Source organism: Haemaphysalis longicornis, unplaced genomic scaffold (genome assembly GCF_048455015.1).
Source record: "Haemaphysalis longicornis isolate Haplotype H1 unplaced genomic scaffold, Haemaphysalis longicornis Haplotype H1 scaffold_2, whole genome shotgun sequence".
Taxonomy (NCBI): domain Eukaryota; kingdom Metazoa; phylum Arthropoda; class Arachnida; order Ixodida; family Ixodidae; genus Haemaphysalis; species Haemaphysalis longicornis.
The window spans coordinates 111,726,744-111,750,194 of record NW_027526295.1 but is presented as its reverse complement, the minus strand read 5'-3'; the positions used below and the strand labels follow the sequence as shown (position 1 = coordinate 111,750,194).

The 23,451-nt window shown below is 49.3% G+C and overlaps 1 protein-coding gene across 1 annotated transcript in view; it reads left to right on the top strand.

Moving 5' to 3' along the window:
• Nucleotides 1–23,451, top strand: part of LOC144168224 (arylsulfatase B-like) — a 103,054-nt gene that overhangs the window by 54,825 nt on the left and 24,778 nt on the right. The window contains exons 5-6 of the mRNA XM_077697256.1: nucleotides 8,968–9,093; nucleotides 17,099–17,222. Coding sequence (XP_077553382.1) covers nucleotides 8,968–9,093; nucleotides 17,099–17,222 — 250 coding nt within the window. The remainder of the gene's footprint in view (nucleotides 1–8,967; nucleotides 9,094–17,098; nucleotides 17,223–23,451) is intronic.

Below are 23,451 nucleotides of genomic sequence, written 5' to 3'. Positions count from 1 at the left end.
CAGATCACGTACCCAAAATGAACTTATATATTTAGCTTCAGCCTGCCAAGCCTTCAGGCAGTAACTGAAACTGAGCCAGTAGTGGTAGTAGTAGAAAACTTTATCATAAAATTATATCATTTATCTCTCGTGGGTTTAGCTCTCAGGGCACCATTTGCTGCTGCGATCCGTCTTGCCCGGTCAATCAGTCCGCGCTGGTCGTCCAAGGCTGAGCTGGAAAGAGCGGCTTCCCTTCCGGATTTGGAGAGGCTGGATATAGGCAATTAGGTCGGGGTTTTGGGGCATTCCAATGTGGAGTGATACATAGTCGTGTGTCCTCCGCAGGATGGGCATCTGTCTGGGTATATGGTAGCGTAGAATTTGTGCCGGAGAGAGAGGCTAGGAAAAGTTTTAGTCTGTAGCAGGCGCCATGCAGCCTCTTCTTCACGGGTGAGTTGGCGTGTGGCGGAGAAAGGGTCCTACGGGAGAGTCTGTAGTCTTGTAGTATATGTGTTTGTGAGTGTCTTTCTGTCTTATCTGGTTTTGGTTGATGTTCCACTGGCGCAACGAGGGTGAGGGCTCGGACTACCGCATGGGCGCGTTCATTGCCTGGAAGCACGCATGCCCAGGTGTCCAGATTAGACGGACTGGTGGTATGTGTCGGTTTCGCTGCAGGATATGATGGGTGGTCGGGGTGATACGTTCTTGCGCATTATTTCGGCATGCCTCTTGAGAGTCGGCTGTAATATTTATTGGGTTCCCTGAAGAGCGAGTGCTGACAGCGAGTGCTGGTGCACACTCTTCCGCTTTCGTGCTGTTCCCGGAGCGTATGGTGGCTGATGTTATCGTCTCACCCCTCCAGTCGGCTACCGCTGCCACCTTGGCATTTATGGCTTGATAGTCTGCTGCATCCGTATAGAGGGTGTCGGGGTTACTGCCGTATATGCGGTGCAAAGCATTAGCCCGCGCGGCACACCTCCCGCCATGATGTTCTGGATGCATATTTCTGTGTTTGGGTGATACTGTCATTCTCGCTCTAACTTCCGGGGGTATTGGTTTGAACTCCCGAGGGGCAAGTTTAGAAGTCGAGTACCCGCCGCGGTGGCTCACTGGCTAAGGCGTTGCGCTGCTGAGCACGAGGTCGCGGGTTCGATTCCCGGCCGCGGCGGCCGCTTTTCTGATGGAGGCGAAAAGCAAAAACGCCCGTGTGTACGAGATTTCGGCGCACGATAAAGAACCCCAGGTGGTCAAAATTAATCCGGAGCCCTCCACTACGGCGCGCCTCATCGCCTGCGTTGCGTCGGCGCGTTAAACCCCACAATCAATCAAATCAATTAGAAGTCGAGTACCCTAGTTGTCGGCGGACGTGTCTTCCTGTAGGGATGATTTACAATCTTTCCAATTGACTGATTTTTGTGCTTCGATTAATTCCATCGTGTTATTATGCAGGCCTAATCGTAATAACAGGTTCGTTGAGGCGTAGACAGGGATGACTGTCGCCGCCTTACGGAGGTGCGGATTCGGGTGTCCAGCTGCTTTGTCTCTGCCTGGGTAAGTCGGTGGTAAGGTACATGATAGGTTATGTGGCTAATAATTACAGCCCGCACAATGCGTAGTATGTCTGCTTCTTTAAGGCCATTGCCGGAGGTTCGGTATCCTTCTAATCGTGTAGAATATTTCATTAATTTGTTTTTCAGTACTGCCAAGTTGCACGTGGGCACGTGGCCTTTGTGTTCGTTTGCACATGCGGCCCTAGCAACCGTAGCCTGCCTACTCTGTTAACTGGCTCGCCCTCGACAGGGACCGTAATGTATGGTGGTGGGTTGGTTTTCCGGCGGCCTTTTCTGACTATGAGCAGTTCTGATTTTTGTGGGCTGCAGGTTAGTCCCCCTGCCCTTGCATACTGTTGGGTGACGTTCGCTGCTTCCTGTACGGCGTCTTGTATTTCTCCATCAGAGCCGCTGGTGGCCCAGATGGTAATAGCATCCGCGTACAGCGCGTGCCTGATTCCGGGTATTGCATGTAGAACGGGGGGAAGGGCAGTCGGCTCATTGCTAATTTAAACAGCATTGGAGGAAGAACCGACCCCTGTGGCGTGCCCTTCCCTGCTAGAGGGATGGTGTCTTTGCGAATGTCCCCCCCCCCTATTGTTGCTGTGCCATCTTTGAGGAATGCTCGTACGCAGTTGTACGTTCTTCGGCCACACTTGGTTCCTGCGAGGTTGTCGAGTATAAGATCGTGAGCAACATTGTCGAAAGCGCCCTTAAGATCTAAGGCTTGTATGGCTTTTGTTTGTGTGTTGTTCATTCGATCAATAATTTCTTTAATTTGTATTAGTACATCCTGTGTGCATAACCCAGGTCGAAACCGAAACATTGTGTGTGCGACATTGGCGCGTGTTCGTCTAGGTATGGTTGAAGTCTGGCTAAGAAGATAGACTCAAGCAACTTTCCCGCGCACGACGTAAGGGACATGGGCCGAGTTGATTTAAGGACGGTGGGTTGCCCGGTTTCGGTCTCATGGTTATATCGGCGTGGCGCCACTCTTGTGCTGGCGTTCCCTCCTGCCAGTGGTATTGATAATAGGCGGTTAGTACCTTTATCGACGTGTCGTAGAGATTTTTTAGAAAATGGTTTGTATGCCGTCTTCCCCGACGCAGTGTTTCCTGTTTTCCGGTGGAATGCCGCTCTGACTTCTTGCTCTGTTATGTCCGTGTCTAATTCCGTGGTCTCCGCGTGTGGATAGTCTTTGTAGGACGGTGTGGCGCAAGCGCCTACGTAGGTGACCCTTAGCTCCTCGATAATGGCTACTTCGTCCCCGAGTGTCTGTCTGAGAATCTTTTGAAGAGTTTTGCTGATCGTTGCTCTTGTTTTTTTTTTAGGATCAATAATGGTTCTAAGCAGCGCCCACGTTTTACCAGTGCCGAGGGATTTCTGCATGCCAATGCAGAAGTTTTTTTCAAATATTTAGGGGCAGTTCCATTTCGTAATTTTCTGCTTGTGCTGGTATTGCGGCTATTCTCTGCTTGAGCTTTCTGTTATCTTTTGTGCTTCGCTATTGTTTTTGCTTGTTTTTCCGGGAATCCCAGAGGTGCATCAAGTGCCGGTATACGTCCGGTTGCTCCGGGGACGTGTCTATAACTTTGGTTGCTTTGTGTAAGTCTGTTTGGAGATGAAGGACCCATGCCGGAATAGTTACTCCATTTGTTTCATCGTCACCTGGCTCGCTATCACGTTGGAGCTCACGCAGTTCCAGGGAATTGCCCCAGTCGGTTATGTTTACTTTGCGCTCTTTGATTTTCGTTCGCGGTCAATAGGTTCAGTTTCTATAATATTATAATCACAGCCTAGGCTCTCGCCTAGGTTGCGCCATCCCTGGTACCTTAGATCTTTGACGGGTCTCAGGTCCGGGCACGTGTCCCGACTGACACTGCTACCCTCCCGTGTCGGCTGTGGAGTCAGTTAGGATGGTCACGCCTTGCTGTGCAATAGTTAGAGCTGCCCGCCGGCTCTCTGGGTTTTGTTTCTCATAACTCCATGTTGGTTGGGCTGCATTAGTTTCCTAAAATGATTAGCTTTCCTTTGGTTACTTTAAAGCGTACGTGAAACGTCGGTCAAATAAGTATGTCCGTTCTTTGGCCGCACTATAAAAGTTGAGTACAAAGAAGCTGGACATTTTCCTATACGCAGGTAAGATTTCAGTGAGCACGTGCGGTATACGTCCGGTGCTGAGCGTGAGGTCTCTTACTGTTACTTTCTTGAAACCAGTGTCGCCAATTTATTAGGAGTGTTCTGGGAGCCTGCGCAGACGAAACTGCTTTAACCAGCTAATTTTGTTTCCACGTATGTTTCTTGTAATGCCAATATATCCGGTATGTGTGCTTGTGCCTACATGAATTGCGTGAGGCTTCAGCGTTTCTGTCTATAACTGCGACAGTTCCACTACCAGAGTCGGATCGGTTTTGTCTGTTCTTTTTATGTGTAGCCATGGTTTATTGCGTGCTAGATTGAGGGCGAGGGCGTGTGTATGGGTGTACTCGGGTATCATCACGTGTATCCTGCGTGCTCATCCGGCTGCGACTATGGGTGTTGGCGTAGCGGATTGCTTACTTTTCGTCTTGCATATGTTGCTTAAATTCGTCGGCGAGATTCTTCTTCCTGAAGAGTTCTTCCTGAAAATTCTGCCTTTATTGTTGAAGTTCCTGTTTCAGTTGCTCTCTGTAATGTTGCATATTGTTTTTGAATCGTTGCCTATCTTGTTGCAGCTCGCACTTAGGTTGACGCAAAAGCGAGTGTGCCACTTCGTCGGCCAATGCCGTCGTCTCATGTCTAAGTGTTCGGGCTATATGTCGTCGATCGTTTCTCGTACCTGCGCAATAGTGGCGAAGTTGCTCTTAGCAGGGAGTTCATCTGTGGATGAGTTGGGCGTCGGTATTGTGGGGAGTGGAGGAAAGGTGGCGATGTGGGTATGCAAGGCGGGAGGAATGGAAAGCCGCTCAGCCCAGCTTTCCTTCGGCGCTGGCGTTTCGGGTCCAGCCGTAACAGTAGTCCCTCTGGTGTTCGCTGTCTCCGATGCCTGGGTGCGTGAGCTGAGTTTCAGTTCGTGGCCGCTTCTTGCTAGCTCATTGCCATCATGCCTGGGTGTCTTCGCGCGGGGGCAGCTTTGTGATCTGGACCTGGACTTCTCCCTGGACTTGTCTCTCGAATTGTCTCTGGATTTGTCTCTAGATTTGTCTCTTTTCCTCAGAGATCCCCGGGGTGATCGTCCTCGTTCTGCATTAGCCATCTTAGCAACTTGCGATAACACTGGCTCTTTGGGTTGACGATAGCCGCTAGTCGTGGCGCCGCTGTCATTACACTTGCTGATATTTCTGGCGTTTCGGAGCAGGAGTGACTTGTCAAACGGCTTGCGCTGTCTGCCTGAGGAGGTCGGGACCGTGACCGGGTGTGCTTCTCCGCGCAACACACATTTTTGTTGGCAGTCGTGTGCCTCCTGTGGGTTTTCGTGTCCGCACCTTGTACATCGGGTTTTCTCCGGCGTGGGGCAGACGTCCGCTCTATGTCCCGTCTTGAGGCAGAGGCTGCATATTTGGCATAGCGTGCGGTAGGGCCTGCATCGCAGCCCTCCTCGGAAATAATAAATTGCTCTCAGGAATACCAGACCGTCGAAGGTTATCAAAGCGGCCTTGGACTTACGGAGCATGCGTACGTAAAGTATGGGTATTCTCGGTGAGCGTAAGTTGGCCGCTGTCATTACACTTGCTGACATTTCCGGCGGAATGACTTCTTCGGAATGACTTCCACTATCGATGCCAGTGACAACGCCCTTGCATGACTTGTCAGGGGCTTCCACGTACGCGGTCACTTGATACATCTTATCGCCCAGTTGAATGGACTTGATTTGCCGGATGCGGTCCGTCAGCTCTTCGTTTGGCGTGCTGGCCACGGCTATATTCTGATCGTCACAAATTCTCAGCGTAAGTGCCTGAAATTTGGTTGCGATGAGGCGGGCCGACTGGCCTACTGCTCGAGCGACGTGGTGGCTTCCCCACTTACCGTACGAAGTTCCGGCCCTCTCTGGGACGCAAGACGAGCTTGTATTTAGAAGTGGGAAGCGGCGGAAGTCGGGGTTTTCATGCCTGTTCTTGGTTCCTGGAGCGCGCGTGACCCACGGTCATGGTTGTTGCCATCGGTGACTGACAGGCGGTTGTCGGCGTTTGCGGGCCACGGTGAACCGATCTCCCACGTTGCCGTCTTCGGTGTCACCTCTTTCGCCTGCGGAGAGGGCTGCGGCGTTCGTTTCCTTTCGTCTGTGCATTGGTTGTCTTCATGGTTGGTGTCCTCTCGGGCGGTTGCGCTGGGCTCCATATCGGCCATGCTTAGGCTTAGCTCGAGTACGGAAGGCAGCAAGAGGGGGGAGGGGGGGCAGGCTACGCCGTGGGCCGGAAGCGCTGCGATCGCTCCCGTACTCGTCAGTTGTTCCAAATAGGCCTAGCCACCTGGGGTCTCCAAAAGCCCATACTTTGAGGAAAAATTCGTGCCCGCGTGTTTGCCAGGTATCATTGGAATCGCGTTCCGGCGGGATGTCGATTGATTTCTCTAACGGCTCGCTGCGTGGTCGAAGTGGCTAGTGCAAAGTGCTATGGATGGTTCTTGTCGGCTCTCAAGTGTTTGTTACTTCGATTTCTGGCATGCATTTTCGTTTTCTGCGTGGCACTGTCTGCAATTCAATGGCTATCCTTGATGTGTTAAGTCGCTGCAAGTGGTTTCTCTTCATCTTAAGAAATTCTCCACTAACACGAGAACATGCGTTAAGTGGTAATCGCGATGTTATTTAATCATCAGTAATAAAACGTCCTAAGTTTGTTCCAGTGGTACTGAATTACAGAAAGTCAATAGATTCGTTAGAATATCGTACAATACGGCACTGCAGAAACAGCTGTACTCCTGCGCTAGGACATTACGCCCCTTAGGGATCTATAGTAAGGCCGAGGACCTCATGGAGGAGCACGTTCTCAGGACAAATTGCATGCAATTTGAGCAACCTTAACCGGTCTCAATATTCTCTACCAACACGGAATTCATGACATTTCTATGCCAGTTCAGAAATGACCCTACCCCACGCTATTCCCCTCAAGTAGTCGCCCGCCCTCTACCGCCCATAACGCACCCAGTGGGTCATGCCGGTCGCATAACGTAACGAGCAAATTACCTGTTACGATGCCTGCAGTAAGACCAGACATCTTATACGCGAACGAGGCTGAACAGCGTCACACGGATGAGTGTGCGGCTGCCATTTTAACTGGCCGAATGGCCACCTGATGTGTTCTCTCACAGTCTGCACCACTTGCCCTGCAATGACAGTTAATGTGGCAATCCCACTCGCTCTGTCACGAAGCCCAACCCCACGATTGTAATCTCAGGTACGACGACGGCCATGGTCTCATCTCGCCACTGGTACGCAGAATTATCACTCAAAATCTCCCATCTTTGACGGTAGAAGTCACATGGTCATTGACTCTTCCGGGTTCCGGGATCATTGAGGTGGCCGATGACGCAGCTTGAGGATTCATAACCCGAGCGGGAGACGACCTACTGCCTCACCCCGTACCCGATCACCCAGAGACGATCTACTTGCATACCAAGACGTACTGACGCATTTTCAGGTGGCCCGCCCTAGATACTACAGGACCATCCCAGGCTAACGGATAGCAAGCGCACACGCGGCACCTTCTTCAGTTTCACTCCTTTACACGCAGGGTGGTGCACCATTACAATCACCCCTCCCTTTAACCCTCACCGTATTTCCCCGGACGATGCGAGTGCGCCACACTTCCGCGCTCTCTATTTGATGGGATTTGATTCTTGCGCTTTTTGTATTATAATACAATATCTCATTTTTATTGAACTGTTCTTCGAATATTTCGCTTTTATTTACTCGTGACAAGCAATGTAAGGGTGCGCTGAGCAGTTCCGACACGGCGGTCCAGGCCAGCTAGTGGAACGACCTGTCTTCGCGCCCGCCGACGATTTTCGCAGAGAAGTTGCGCAACACCGTGCTTTTGTCTCCCTGTTGCACGTCATGCGTCATGCAGGGGTAGGAGCAGGTTCTCGTACAGTTCTTTCATATAGTTCGCCTGGGGAGCAGAGTTGCGCGTCCATCCGCCATAGTGAGGTCCAGGTCGTGCAGGAAAGCCACCCCTCTCGCATGCAGGCCGCCGCGCAAGTGGCAGTGGCGAGGAGTGACAAAAACTGGCGCACGATTCACCACTGCTTATCAGATGAGCCAACGCCGCTGCCGCCGCTTCCACAACCACCGATGCTCAGTTGAGCAGAACTGACTGAATACGAGGTCCTGTGCGCAACACTGAAAGCGGGCTTTCCTGTCGAACAAGAACCCGCGGCATGTGGCAATCAGACGCGCAACTCTTTCGCAACGCGATATACAGGAACTCTAGATTCTCATGGAGTTCCTGTATATAGCTCCCCTAGGGGAGTGATGTACAGGAACTCTAGGTTCTCATACCTGCCAGTGGCCTCTATCCGTGGCTATGAGAAGCACCTCACCGGTGGTTCCCAGTCACACCGAAATAGGGTGCAGTGGTCTCTTAGGGCCTAGAGTTTCTCCAGGTAGCTACCGCAGGTAAGCGAAGAGCTGCGGGACCCTCTTCCACGCGGCAGCGTGATGACGTCACTCTGTTTATCCATGCCATGTAGACAAGCCCCCGCTACTGCTGCAGCGCAGCCACTGACGCGGGCGGCACCGCGCCACGACCGGGAGCAGCAGCAGCAGCACCGTGAGAGACTTTGTATGAATCCAGCGTAGCCGCATGGTAGCCGCAAAGGCGCCACTGTCCGATGCGCCCCCAACGCGTGTCGGTCGCCGTCCGAAGCGAGGCGCCGCGGCTCCTACACGCGTGACGGGCGGCTTTCCCGCAGCAATCCGGATAATAAGATGGCGGAAAGCCGCGCAACTCATAGCTCCCTGCGGGAGCTATTTAGAGTGACTTTATAGGGGCAGGATCCTGTCTCGCCCCGCGGGAGAAGGAAGATAGTCTGCCGTTACAAACGTTTAGCTGCGGATTCCCTTGCGGAAAGCGAAAAATTAGGGCGGCGATGGCGCCCCTGTAAGGTCTAGCTGACTCGAGATAACCACGCCTACTTTGTTTCAGAAGATTTTCCACTGGGAGGCACTTCGCTTAATTTGCTTTTTTCTCTCTCTCTCTCTCTTTCTACAGTAAGTAATATATAAAAGTCGTTCACCCGAAGCTCCATCCTATATCTTACAGATTAAGAGGTATTAAAGGAGAATGTAATTATCCGTAGAAGCAAAAACTCGATTTGAACCAATTTGCTTACCGCGCTTACCTTAACAAATCTAGAACTTCTTGTGCTGCTATTTAGTCTTTTGTGCAAGGCGTAATCAGGCTTTGAGAAGAGTGAATTTTCGCGGCCCGCTATTTTTCGTTTCACTTCGCTGTATTTTCAGGGCGACCACTTCGGACTAGACTTCTGGCTTGGTACGGAGCCGCTTAGGAACCAGAGTCAACGCTACTCAACATCCTTGTTCACCGAGCGAGCAACGGGCTTAATAAAGGCTCGGAGGAAAGAGAAGGTAACAGAAATGTCTCATTGCGGGCAAAAATCTGCAGGAGCAGCAGCCACGGGTAATTGGAAGGTTGCAAAAATCTAGGCATGACAATTTTTACTCTACCATATCAGATACAAGTAAAGCATCGAACCTAATGAAAACGTTACCAATAGTTATACGACGTTTTCTGGCCTATCGCATAGTTCTTATAGGGAGGTTTTTTCCTTTCCTGTCACCTGCAATATGTTCATTATGATTGGCACTCTGGAGGCGACTGTAACAAAATACCTAAGTTATTGTATTGGTCTAATTCATATTGATGAAGGTAGTACGTTGGGGTTGGATAAGGGTGTTTATGTCGAAAGCAATTATTTGATACTTGAATCATATTTACCATGTAAAAACACCCCAGTGACATTCCTGGTGAAGCGAGGCCATGTAGGAAAAGCGGCAAAGTATGCGACAGGTAATCTCGAGATGCAAGTTAAGCCTATATAAACACAGGGCCGATAGCAATAAATAAAAAAATGGCGCACTCCCACTGTAAATTCTACTGGCGCTCTTACCATAATGAAGGTCACACATGCGAACCCGTTTCTGTCGCGCGTGAGGGTAGCTTGAAATCAAACTCGGTGAACTGGTGATCCTGTATATACTATAAACGAAAAGATAGTCCTGGGAATATTTTAAACTTTCTGAAAAATACACAACCTCTCCAGTTTATTGAGCATCCAGTCGTGATGACAGTGGCTTGGATAGCTGTGTGTACGTTTTTTTTTTAGCGTATGCATGTACTTGTACATGCCTATTTGCAAATGGCGTGCACATTACCAAGAAGCTGCAGGTATGATCTAGTCTTCTCCGTTTCTTGTAGCTGGCCAAAAAGCTAGCCAGCCATGGCACGAAAACGTGGATTAGTTGAGAAAACCGCGGCAATAAAGTGTACACACTAGAGAACAAAAAGAAAAACTTGCTTTGAGAATACAGTTGGCTAGAAAAGTAATTGCAAATGTTGCTCGCTTGCATGCATGCCTCTATGTTGGTGTAAAACTGTTTACATCAGTAAAGTTTTATACACAGATCTTAAATCCAGTTGTTTCCACCAGAAGTAAAATATATTGGCCGAGTATGAGCTCTTTTCGCCACCCATGCCTTCGAAATACGAATCTCCGGCTTCTCCGCCTCGAATGCCATTTATTATTTGTTTGAGATTTTATTTTTTACTTTTGATGCTGCGCGTGGCGTGTGTTTGAAACTTTTTCAGTGGGTGGGGAGAGTCGCATCGGCAAAAGAATTTTGAACGTTGCGGCAACGTCAACTTTCTAGTGAATTTTCCGTAGCTCCTAACGTTTCTTAGGAACCTTGAGAAAAAAAGCCATACTGACATTGACCGATAAAACTGATATATTGATCTATTTACCAATAGATCAACTGATCTTTTTATATCAGATAAACATAATCTACTCACTATTACGCCTGAGTTAAATTATTGGCTAATATTAGTTCAGATTGAAGTTTTGTATGCTTCAGAATTCACGTCTGGCGTCTATACATGGTAACCTGCAGAGGGTGAGTTACAGAAAGTGGCGATTGAAACCGTCCCAAACGGACTAAACGACAATTTGCTGCTGATATCACTTTACATTACGCAACATTTCACTCAATATGTAATTATTTTTCAATATATCTTTAGGTACATAGCAGTTCAGTCTGCTGAGAACACAGTAATTTACGTAGGAAGTACGCTAAGAGTAAACGGCTGTTGCTCGTTTTTAATCGAAACCACCTCAAAACCACTTTATGAAAATTAGCCGCAAGGCAGCCCTAAAGGGTAGCGCCAAGTTTCATTATTATTGACGGCTACGTTGGTCAGAGTGAAGCTGTAAATATTGCGAACTTCCCGTCTGCTCTGAATTTACGATATTCTATGGTACGAAACAGGACAGATTCGCGCTTGTGAGCTAGAATAAGCTTAGGTGGTGGTATGCTCGATCGCACATAAAAAACCTGTTTGTTGTGTGCACTCTTTGGACTGCGCCGTGCTTGGCCGGTCAACCTCCCGGGCAGAGTGCAATGGCATTAAATTTATTGTACGTCAGACAAGCAGGAGTGTGTCCGGTCAAGTATTGTTTTTGGTAGACAGTAGCGGGCTTTACAACTTTCGATGAAAAACAACCAATTTGTATGCAAAATACTTTTAAACCAAATTAGCAATTTAGGATATAGAAAGCAAGAACGAATTGTTTACCGCATGGTCAGGAACTCACATTTCATACCATCTGCAGGAGGCACGGTTTAGTGACAGATGTTGAGTCTTCCAACAAACAAAAGAGCGCCTTTAACTAATGCGTATTCCTCGCTCGTTGAGTTGGTTCGTCCCAATGGAAAACCGGCGGAGTGTGCGTTGATGGCTTTATTTCAGTAAAGTATTATTGTTGGATCCTGGCTGCAGGACTACCTATTTCAGACAAAGTTACCGTTTCAAACATATATCACTCCCGATATACTCAGCCCATCACCGTAGATAAAATACTGACACTTCCAATAGACTACCCGTCCCGCCAGCCTAAAATAAGTTAATATAAATAACTTCAACACGCCTTCAAAATCAACTCTTGAGGAAAGGTTTTGAGGTTCCCCATTGTACAAGGTACATGCTGATAGCGGCAGCTTCGGCAGTATATAAAAATATAAAGCTGAAATCTTACAGGCAAAAATTAAAACCTATTTATCTCTTGTTCACAAGACAGAAGGGTACGGTAGGGCTTCCAATGTTATCGTGCGATTATTATTGTTGCCCTAGGATCGTGCAGAACCCAATGAGAGGAATGTCGGACGCACAAACAGGACGGAATGTATTTACAACATATTTAGCCACTCAAGGAAATGAAGGTAACTCAAAAAAGAAATGTTCGCAAAGCGCGTTCGGTTAGATTTCCCCGGCAGTGGCTGTCGCTAGGCCCGCAAAACAGTTGCGTTGAGCACGGCTCACAGGTATGTCTTGTTGGGGTGCAGTGGTCGTCGAGGGTGAGGGTCGCAAACTTGGCCGGCCGCTTCACGGACAGGTCGCCAACGAGCTGGTGTGGGACGCTCCGGAACACCTCCGCGACCAAGCACACCAGGCCCGGAAGTCGTGGCCAGGACTTAGCAACCCGGCGGTCCGAGCAGTAGCATGGGGCCGCTGACGCACCACGAACGTCGGCCTTCCAGCAGCAGAAACCCTAGCTCGAGCCGGAACGTGACGACGCGGCAGAGCCTTGCGATCACTCGTGGCCGAGCCGCACCCAGGCGAAAGCTCGCCTTGGTGACCGATGGTGACGGTCTCGTAGCGGACGGCACGTCGACCGGACGTCCGAAGTGGGAATGCCCATTCCAACCGTGCCCTGTCTCGGTCGCCGTGCGCCTCCCGGGTTCGCAGCTCTTGCTCGCACCACGCCCTCCTCTTCTTCTTCTCTGTGGTGTCTTTTTTCCAGCGGCCGCCTGGTGTCTGGCGCGAGTGAAATCTTCTTCCACTATTTTCCCTGTGCCCCCTCCGAGCCACTCATCACATCACCCTCACCTTAAGAAAGTTGTTAGCGGACCAAACAACTATTCTACTAATCTCTAGGCAGGGCAAAAAAAATGGCACTGATAACAATGCAATCACGCACAGCATGCAGTCACTTAACAATTATGAAAGACGTTATGTCACCCTCAAGTTACACACGCGCCCGCACAACACAACACTGCTGGACGCCTGTTCACTTGCGGGAAACCTTGTGGCGTCGGCTTCTCTGGTAGGTGCACGGAGTATGCCACCAGAAACAAGGTTGCGTATCCAGGTGTCGAAGTCTGGATCGTGTATCGTGCCTGCTTGCATCACCTCCTGGGTTGTCGGGGAATTGATTACACGTTTCCATTGCGATACCGGTGTGCTGCAAGCAAGTTGCAGCATTGGGAGCGTTGAGCAGAAATGCCGCAGTAACTTGCGGTTCAGGCGTTTTCCGGTTGCAGACGTTGCATGATCGCACGAAACGCTTCACATCTCATCCCAAATTCGGCCAGTAGAATTCTTTTAAAATCCGATAAGTCGTCTTCCAAATGCCGGCGTGTCGAGGCATGCGGCGCTCATGCGCGGCTCGAAGGACTGACTCTCTGAAGGTCTGGGGCATCGCTGTCTGCTTGAACGCATTTCCATTTGAAAGGCGACAGACCCGATACAAGAGGTCCTCACTTTCGAGGAAAGTGTATTGGTGGCCTCTTGCAGAGGGAGACTCCTTTCCAACCTTCCTGTAAATAGACGTCAAAGTGGGGTCTTCACGATGTTCCTGGGCTACTTTTACACGGTTGAGGTTAGGGTGCCGGAGTAGTGGCGCTCTTAAGCGTATGTCCTGCAGGGCTTCAGCGCTTGCCACGGCGGAAAACAGATAGTGCGGTTCCGAAGGCAGCGTTCGCCCTAGGCTGCTCGTACCCGTTTCACTGTCGCCAATAACTCCGTACTCCCAGTCAAGATCTGGATCGTGAGGTTCCCTTAAACCTGGAATGTTGCCAAGAACCAGGTCGTAAAGGGGACAGGCCATGCCGGCAGCGCTAATCTCTCCTACAAAATACGGCGTCTGCACTTGGATTTTCGCCTCCGGTAGTTCCTTCGCGGTCCTGTCTAGAAGGACAACACGGCGTGTCGTCCCAATGAAACAGTCGTCGTCAACCAGATCACGGCGGATGATGGCGGTGTTGCTCCCGGTGTCTCTGACGACTCTAGCGGCTTTACCGAGCACTCGTCCTGAAACGACTGGCATCCCCTTCACCAGGAACGGCGAATCCCTGTCGCTGGCGTCCTTCGAGTTGGGACCACTTGCTCTCGCGTTCGACGACTGGGCTTTGTAGGACTTTGTTTTGGCGGCTCTCCTTGGAGGCTCGTAAATGCCACATGCAGCTACCGTGTCTTTGCTTCCCGATCCACTTCGATAGTTATCGGCACTGTGACCTGATCTGCCACACTCAGAGCAGGTGGTGTTTACTCTGGCCACAGTGAGACAGTCCTGTGCGCGGTGTCCGGGACGATGGCACAAGAAGCACTTTTGTGCTGCTCTTATCGGTGTGTCGGCCGCACTTTTCGGACCTTCCGGCGCGTCACTTGGAAGCTTCCCTCGGTTATAAAGGTTCTGTGCCTCCAGGAAGCGGTCCGCAAAATCCGCTAACCCATCCAAGCTGTTGCACTCACGTTCTTTTAAAAATACAACGAGTTTTGAATGGCAACAACGGTAAAATTGCTCCGAGATTATTAGGTCACGGAGGCCTTCAAAAGATTTAGAAATATTGGCCATATCAACCCAATGATCAAAGTAGCTCGACAGCTTTTTTGCAAACTGCCTTCCCGTTTCGCCATCTTCTGCCCGGGCTTTGCGGAATATTTCTTGGTATCCTTGGGCAGTGAATTTGAACCGCTGCAGTAATGCCTTTTTGACTTTGCTGTAGTCCAGTGATTCCTCCGCAGTCATCCTCCCAATCACGGTGAGTGCTTCTCCGGACAAGCACATACTCAGTGCAACGGCCCATTTGTCCTGGGCCCACCCCTGTCCAGCTGCCACGCGCTCGAAGCGCTGAAGATACCTGTCAAGATCATCGCGCCTTTCGTGAAATAGGGGTAGGAGCTTTTGCGGATTCATCACTGATACATTGGGGCTAGTTTCACTGTCGGCAGTGGCATTTGCGTCGTTTCGCGATCCTTCTTGAAGACGGATCTTCAGCTCGAGGATTCGCATTTCATTCTCCGCAGCTTCTTTTGCCCTCTCAGCGGCTTCCCTAGTCTTTCGTCGGCTTCACGCCTTTCCTCTTTTTCTCGTTCCGCAGCTTCCTTAAGCCTCTCTCTCTCAGCCGCCCTCTCAGCACGCTGCTGCGCACGTTGCGTGTCGATCCACGCCCGAAGTTCCGGCCCTAAGAGTCCTAGATGCGTCCCTATCTCCAATAACTTCTCCACATCCATGTTGTTAGTACACTCACGTCACGAATGTGCAGCTCGGCATCCAACTCAGTTCTGCGTGTAATAATAGGCGGATCCTGGCAGGCTCACCACTTTTGTTGCGCTAGGATCGTGCCGAACCCAATGAGAGGAATGTCGGACGCACACACAGGACGGAATGTATTTACAACATATTTAGCCACTCAAGGAAATGAAGGTAACTCAAAAAATAAATGTTCGCAAAGAGGGTTCGGTTAGCTTTCCACGGCAGTGGCTGTCGCTAGGCCCGCATAACAGTTGCGTTGAGAACGGCTCACAGGTATGTCTTGTTGGGGTGCAGTGGTCGTCGAGGGTGAGGGTTGCAAACTTGGCCGGCCGCTTCACAGATAGGTCGCCAACGAGCTGGTGTGGGACGCTCCGGAACACCTCCGCGACCAAGTACACCAGGCCCGCAAGTCGTGGCAAAGACTTAGCAACCCGGCGGTCCGAGCAGGAGCATGGGGCCTGTGACGCACCACGAACGTCGGCCTCGCAGCAGGACAAACCCTGGCTCGATCTGGAACGTGACGACGCGGCAGAGCCTTGCGATCACTCGTGCCCGAGCCGCACCCAGACGAAAGCTCGCCTTGGTGACCGATGGTGACGGTCTCGTAGCGGACGGCACGTCGACCGGACGTCTGACGTGGGAATGCCCAGTCCAACCATGCCCTGTCTCGGTCGCCGTGCGCCTCCCGGGTTCGCAGCTCTTGCTCGCACCACGCCCTCGTCTTCTTCTTCTCTGTGGTGTCTTTTTTCCAGCGGCCGCTTGGTGTCTGGCGCGAGTGAAATCTTCTTCCACTATTTTCCCCGTGCCCCCTCCCAGCCACTCATCACAATCATGATATCGCTGAGTGATGGTCAAAACGCTAGCTCAACATACATCCCACTCACGAGCAGAAAACGTATTTGTTAGATCAGCCATTCAAGTGCAGCCCGTGTCACTAGCTTGGCTTGTTTTCAACCAGAACATTGTTTTATTTCAGCTTTTATATTTCTCTTACGGATGCCGCTGACGCATTAACGCTCGGTAAGGTGCGTGGGCTACAAAACAGGGCAATAATCTCGGCCACGGCGCAGAGGATATTCGCATGAACGTACGTTGAGAGGGGCCAACAGCTGTCCAAGCCGGTTCCCATGCAGCTAGGGGATAATATTTTATCGGACGGAGTTGTAATGGAAAACGCAGCGTGGTACTAATGCAGTGGTTATGCGTAGCCAGAAGTACACCCTAGGGATATTTTGATAAAATATTTTTGCAACCCTACTGGGGAGATTTAACCCGAGAGAGAGCAAACAAAAGCGGAATGAAAACTCTGCATTTTGAACACGAGACCTACCAGTATATATTTTTATCACACAAATATGTGGAACGCAACAACTATAAACGTAAGGCAGCAAAGTAGAATAAATTTAAAACAGGCACAATTATCTTCAATATTTAAAAAGCGTTAAAAAAACTACAATCTTTGTACTGCACAGACGTTTGCTTAGACCGAAAGTATATACCATGAGCATACACCTATGGCAGCTCGCCTGAGAAGTGTTGTTGACAAAACACAATTCATACAGGTACAGGTCGCAGGGTTCCTTGCACCTGCACTTGGCGCTTGGCGAATGCAGTGGGTACTGGCGATAGCACACACAGTTGCGTACTAGTTCACCTGTAATTAGATATGCTGGATTCATTAAGGCGAATCGACAAGACAATTGAAAAGGCTAAGAAAAAATACAAGATAATTACTTCATACACATTCCCACTGTCCACGCACACGCACACACACATACGTGCACGCTCCGAACGCCCACCTACACACAGGCGGGCACACAAAGACATGAACGTGAAATACCACAGCAAATGGTACGGAGCTAGGTTTAGACTATTTAAAGAAAGACGCCTGTGCTGTACTGGACGTAAACCATGCACAGCGGTCTACAGTGAAGCGCGTCTGCCATGTTATTCTGAGTTGTTTTTAGAGATTGTATGTTCTTGAATGCATATTTTTGACAGTAACATTGCTCTGTTTGTTCACTGTGACTTTTTATTTCCAGCCACTGTTTCTCTTCCTTAGCCATCAGGCAGTTCATTCAGGTATAGAAGTACCTTTTGCCGCTCCTACAGAAAATATAAGGAAATTCCCGTACATACGTGAAGAAAGCCGTACAATATTTGCCGGTAAGTAGGTTAAAGGATCGCTGTCTTCGCACACGCGGGGCTTGGAAACGTTTAATGAAAGCATTGTTCTCGAGTTTTCATTCGACGTTAACCCTTTGTGAACTTTTTACGTTTGCTCTTTAGCACAGACATCATATAATGGCACATTTTCAATCATCCGGTGCTCGTAACATTTGCTTAATCGGCGTCATTTGCACATCCTACACTTGATGTCCGCGTAATAAGCTAACCTATTTTCTCTTTCACCTGCACAAGTCGTGCTTACGTGCGGAAGAATCTTGGTTCTTTTTAAAACCATTCAAACACTGTTCGTTCGGTCTCTGTAATGCTGTATGTGTACAACGAACACGTAGTGGAGATAAAAAGTAAAAACTAAAAAAAAAGTTTTTTTTTTGTAAGGCCGAGTGAACAAAGTGTGAAGGACATGCCATGTGGTACGCATTTTCGCCGAATTACCCGATACAGTTGTTTGCGTAATTAAACAAACTACACTTTATTAGCGCGAATACCACAATATTTTTGCGCCGATAGTATCATCAACAACATAATCATTTTCAGCAAATCTACGCCATCAGCTTATCATCAGCCTTTCTACGCCTATCTACACCGGTTTTATCTCACGCAACCCTGTGGTTCAAACACACTAATAAGCATACAAGGGAAGCGTCAGGGGCTTTTTCATATCAAAAACCCTTGCAAAGATTGTCTAAAATCACCGATACAAAGTGCGAACTTCTCCCAACAGCTGGGAGGCATGTGCTTGATAAGTACTCTAAATTATTTACTTCCAGCGCTTCATTACAGTTTTCAGATCGGCGACCGTTTGGCCAACTCAGCCCGCTTTTTTCTTTGCGTTTTTTGCCCTGCTTCTTCACTGTCCTTCGTGTGTTATGGTTGAGACAATTTCCGCGTTTTTTTACGCGTATGGAGCCCCGCCGGCACGATGCATGCTTGTTTTTGTTTTTTACACTATCTGTATCACCTTGTCAAGGTATCATATTTTTCAACTTTTGGTGGCTTAACGCACCGACGATGCACCTGGGCTACAAGGAGCCCCGCCGTGGAGTGCAGGAGTGTGGATTAATTCGTACCACCTGGAGATCTTTGAAGAGCGAAGAAATCCTGACAGCACATAGGCATTTTCGCTTTTCTCCTCCACCGGAAAAGCTGCCACTGCGGCAGGGATCGAACCCACCTCCTTTGGCTCAGCTGCTAAACGTCTTAGTCACACAGCCACCGCAGCGGGTGCGTTCAAGCTAGACTCTTCCTGTACATATCATGCATCTATCAGATATTCTCGGCAATACCAAGATGCGAAAATTAGAAAGATCAGAGTATACTGACGCAAACCCGAAAAGAGAAAAACTCTGAAATGTAGCCTACCATTTGACGCTTCACATTCGAAAAAGAAACAAAAACACGCAATTGGCGGAGTTAACACATTAAGCAGCGTGATATCGTAAAGAAAATGATTGGCCGAACGGAACTTTCAAAACCAAAAGCGGAAAAAAAAATAGAACATTCACAATTGTGACCTACAAATCTAAAATTACTCGTCCTGCCCATCTTCCCACAAAAGGACGACAAAAATCAAAACCCAAAGAGAGAGAGAGAGATAGAAAAACATTACTGAAAAACTCCTGCAGAGCAGTTAGGCTACCCCTTCATGGGGGCCGTCACCGTGACGTGGCCTGGACGTCGTCGTGACTGCGTCCTGAGGGCTGCTTCTGGGTTCCGCACATGGGTCCAGGAAGGCTTGCGCCCCCCTCCTCCGCGGCTTCTCCCGGTCGCTGCTTTTCGAGGGCCGCCGCGACCTGCTGGATGGCCTGGAGTTGTAGTCCGTAGTGATAGCTCCTTGTTACAGCCTCCAGCTGCGGTGGGGCCGTTGTCTTCTGGTTTGCCTCACGTGGGTTCACCTCACAGTTCCACAGGATGTGAGCTGTCGTAGCTCGCTCCTTCGCGCACAACCTTCATAGCTCACTGTCATACACAGTGGGGCGAATGTAATTGGCAAGCACCGGGGTGATCAGGGGTCCAGTCTGCAGCTGTCGGTAAAGCACTGCCTCCGCGCGGGTGCGTCGCGGGTGCAGGGGTGGCTTAATTCTCCTATTCAGTCGATACCACTTCACGATATCTTTGTAGTTGATCATCGTATCCTTGCTAATGTCGAACGGTCTCCACACCGGGTCGGCCTGGCTGGCTGCCGCGCGGTTGGCGAGTCCTCTCGCTCCTGTATTGGCCATCTCGTTGACTCTCGTTCCCCCTGCTCGAGACACGTGGGCCCATCTGGGCTGGGAAATATTTGATTGATACCGCTGTCGTGTTGTCTTCCGTCTTGCGCGGGATGTCCGCCACTGCCCTGCACACCCTGTTATCGGCATTGTTCCGCCCTGCTCTGCGGGAGTCACACAGCACCATCTTACAAGCCAGATCCGCGATAGCCAGTGCGTTGGCCACCTCCTCTGCTTGATGTACCTTCTTAGTATAATTACTCCCGACTGTCTTGGTCTCCCCGGTTGATGCCGCAACCACCGCAGTCACCTAGGCTCCAGGGGTGTCTTGATATTCTGCCGTGTCCACGTACACGGCACCATTGTCGGTCGCGTGGAGGTCAATGAGGGCCTTAACTCTGGCTAGTCCCCTTTCCTGATTGTGCTCAGGGTTCATGTTTCTGAGCCCCGGGCATATGTTAATACGGCGGCTGACAGCATCCGGTAACGAGAACCCAAAAAAGAACGATAAAAAACGTATAAAATTGGTGAACTGGACTCATGATGCCCTACGGCTTGCATCTCCACGAAAATTCATTAGTGGAATTTAGAGGTACTTGTTCCCTGTAATCGCGTACAGTGAACTACGGTTAAGATGAACTTGAAAGGAACATGGTAATTTGTTCGTCTCATCAGCTGTGTGTCGTATCCCTAGCCCTCCCAAAAATAACCGGCAACACGCCTTGGTGCGTGCTAATATCTTGTTTCAAGACAGTGTTTGAAGCAGACGGACAGTGGAGGAAAAAATCAAATCTTTTTTTTTATTTTTCTTCGGTCCTTCACACGAACCGAAGCGAACTCATGCTTCCCTTGGGATACGACATTGGTCAGAAGAGCTGCTACCTTCGGAAGCAGGAAATCTCCATCTTCGGTTTACTTTTCATTTTTTTCTACTAGCTTTGCACCTCTGCTCTCTAGAACAGAGCAGCCACAACACGCGCACCGCCCCTTTTTTATCACGAAAGTGTTTTATGCCTGGGTACACAAACCTCACCTACGTCATATTCGTCACGGAAATGACATCACCAGAAAAACTTCCAATGGCGCGGCGGCGCTAGGTTTCGGTTCCACGATCATTCTAGCCTCAATCGGAGGTGAGAAACACCCTACCGACTGAGCCATGAATTCATGGCCCGAAGGTCGTACTAACGCGCCTTATGTCCTTCCATTCCATTTTCCATTCAGATGGTGCTGCCGTATAGGAGAGGTGAAGCGAAGTAGTACGTCATCACGCCAAGGAGCGCTGATAATGGCCGCCTAGAAGGGCAGCGTGTAGCAGCCGATGATGCTGTGTTTATGCGTCTGCCCCGTGTGTGGAACGCCGCTCAGCTTATGGAACGCCGCAGCCGCGTTCCACAGGCTGACCTCGTCGCAACGCAAGCGTCTGGCGTAGACGCCACGTAGCAGGACCAATGTGGTCGCACGTTTGCCTAAGTGATCCGCCAGCAGAACGTCGCTGGACAAACACTCTCACAAGACCACTGAAGACCCGCAAATCATGCTCCTTGCACTATCGCGTACTCTGACTTCACCAAACGATTTGATGACCATCCGTTCCGTTTCGTTCGCACGGTTTGCAAGCGCTTGGCGTTTCCATGGAATTAACTCAATGCTCCGGGACGTGCAATAAAGCGTCTAATGTTGATGCGTCTAACGGTGTCCTACTCACGAAATATAAAGAGCAATGTGCAAGTTCATATCGATGAACAATAAATATTCAAATGCTCCTGTGAAGGTACATTTAACCTTCGTGTTTTACTGATTCGTATAACCCGCCGCGGTGGCTCAGTGGCTAAGGCGTTGTGCTGCTGTGCACGTGATCGCGGGTTTGATTCCCGCCCGCGGCGACCGCTTTTCTGATGCAGGCGAAACGCAGAAACGCCCGTGTGTACTAGATTTCGACGGACGGTAAAAATCGCCAAGTGGTCAAAATTAACCCGGAGCCCTCCACTACGGCGCGATTCATCGCCTACGTTGTGTCGGCGCGTTAAACCCCACAATCATCATCTTATTCGTATGAAGGGAGGATTAACCACTTTTTTCCTATTTTTTTCCGTTGTCTCCATGGCCTGAAAGGTGCTAGAAATGATAGCTTTATCCGCGTGTCTTTTTTTCGCTCCCTCCCTTTTTTTGTGGCAAGAATTCGCTTCGCGCCCTCCTGAAACGTTCCGTGTGTACCGAATTATGAGAATGCGAAGCACATTCCTAGCATGACACGAAGCGGCCACAAGACAAGAAAGTTTTTGAGAAGCACATGAAAATAAAACAGTGCATAGCTGTCGTAAAATTTGACACCTGTTTTATTTCTGTATGATCTATGGAACAGCGAAATCATTTTCCGTATGAATTCCGTACATACGGACAACACGGAAATCATACGGAACGTGATTTTGTGTATTATTGAAGATAGAAATACGAAAACTGTACCAAACGTTTATATTGTGCGAACTCATTAGATTTCCTTGTGTGTGGAACTCATATCTACTTTCATAACACTTGGGGGCTTAACACTCCGTTTTAACTCCGTATTCCCATAATTCCGTATATACGGAACGCTTCAGTAGGGGCGCGCTGTTGTTTCCTTTTACTTTTCGTTCTATCTGGTCGCCGGAATTTCCCGCTGCAACCCGAAAAGGCTGCCATGTTTGCTACCCAGAATCGCCAGCAGTGGTGGTTAGCCCAAAAGTTGTTCGTCTTAACCGAACAGTACGTGCAAGGCTGTTCGTCTTAAGCGGATGTTTTTTTTGCATTGGGTCTCTGGAAACCCAAACAAACATTCCCACGTTGTTCGGCATAAGCAAGCATTCCTCTTAACCGAGCTCGTCTTAACGGGCGTTCACTGTATATGTACAGTCTCCTACATTTTTAATAATATCACGGAAGAGACGACCGATCACCGTGTCAGCGCCTCATCACGATGTCAGCGGCAAAGTAGACGAGAGTACGCGCACACCCATAAAGCCCTAACCTCTGTGAGCATCGTCTGCTACGCTGTTTTGTAGAGAGCGGTATTCCCCCTGCCATTGTATCTGCATGAATTGTTGACAAGGAACAGGGATTATTTGAAGCACCTGCGCATTTCCATTGCGCGTTTAATGTTTCTCTCGTAGATATTGTCCGGAACGTTCATCAGGAGCGTTCACAATGGTTGGATTCTTTTGGCACCGAGCAAACGGCCTTCGACTATACAAAAAGCACGAGGTGGTTCGCTCTAAGGAGAACACCGGAGCAGACGACGGTAACACAGCAGATATTTCTACGCGCGTGCGCGTACTCTCGCTTTTTTTTGCCGCTGGACTCCCTGATAAGGCGCTTACTCCCCGATCGGTCGTCTCTCCCGAGATATTAATAAAACTTTGGGAGGCTTTGCAATATTGGGAGAATGAAACCAAGGAAACATTACCCAGCGATAACCCAACATATCTGGCTGCTCCTGGCCTAATGAGTCTCTAAAAAGCACCAAGAAGACAGGTGGTGTAAGAATGTAAATTATTCGCAGATTGTTCTGGAGATTTAGGAAAAATTTTCACTCGCTTTTTGCGCCCTGGCATACACAAAACAAAACAAATCTCTTACCTTGATATGGTATCAGCTCAACAATATGTTTCTTCTTTGTGCGCATACCTAATCGTTCTACTTTAGTGGCTCTATTAGTTTAAGGCTGTAATTTAGCTACACAGGAACTACGGAAAATATAAGTCGGCGCACACGACAGCATATTACTCCACACCAAGTTTTCTAACTCTAAAAAAAGACCCCCCTCCAATACTGAGCAGAAAGTGCTCCGTATTCCGACAGCAGTCCTTTTGAGTTTTGTTTTTCTATGTTTGGCAATTCCAATCCCGCCAGTTTGCTCCCTGGTCTGACCAACTCAAGCTACATTCTTTAGCGCTACTCGTATGCACTTTCTTGCCTTGACCCTGTGGCGTAACTCATATTTAAGCTATCTGAGTATTTTC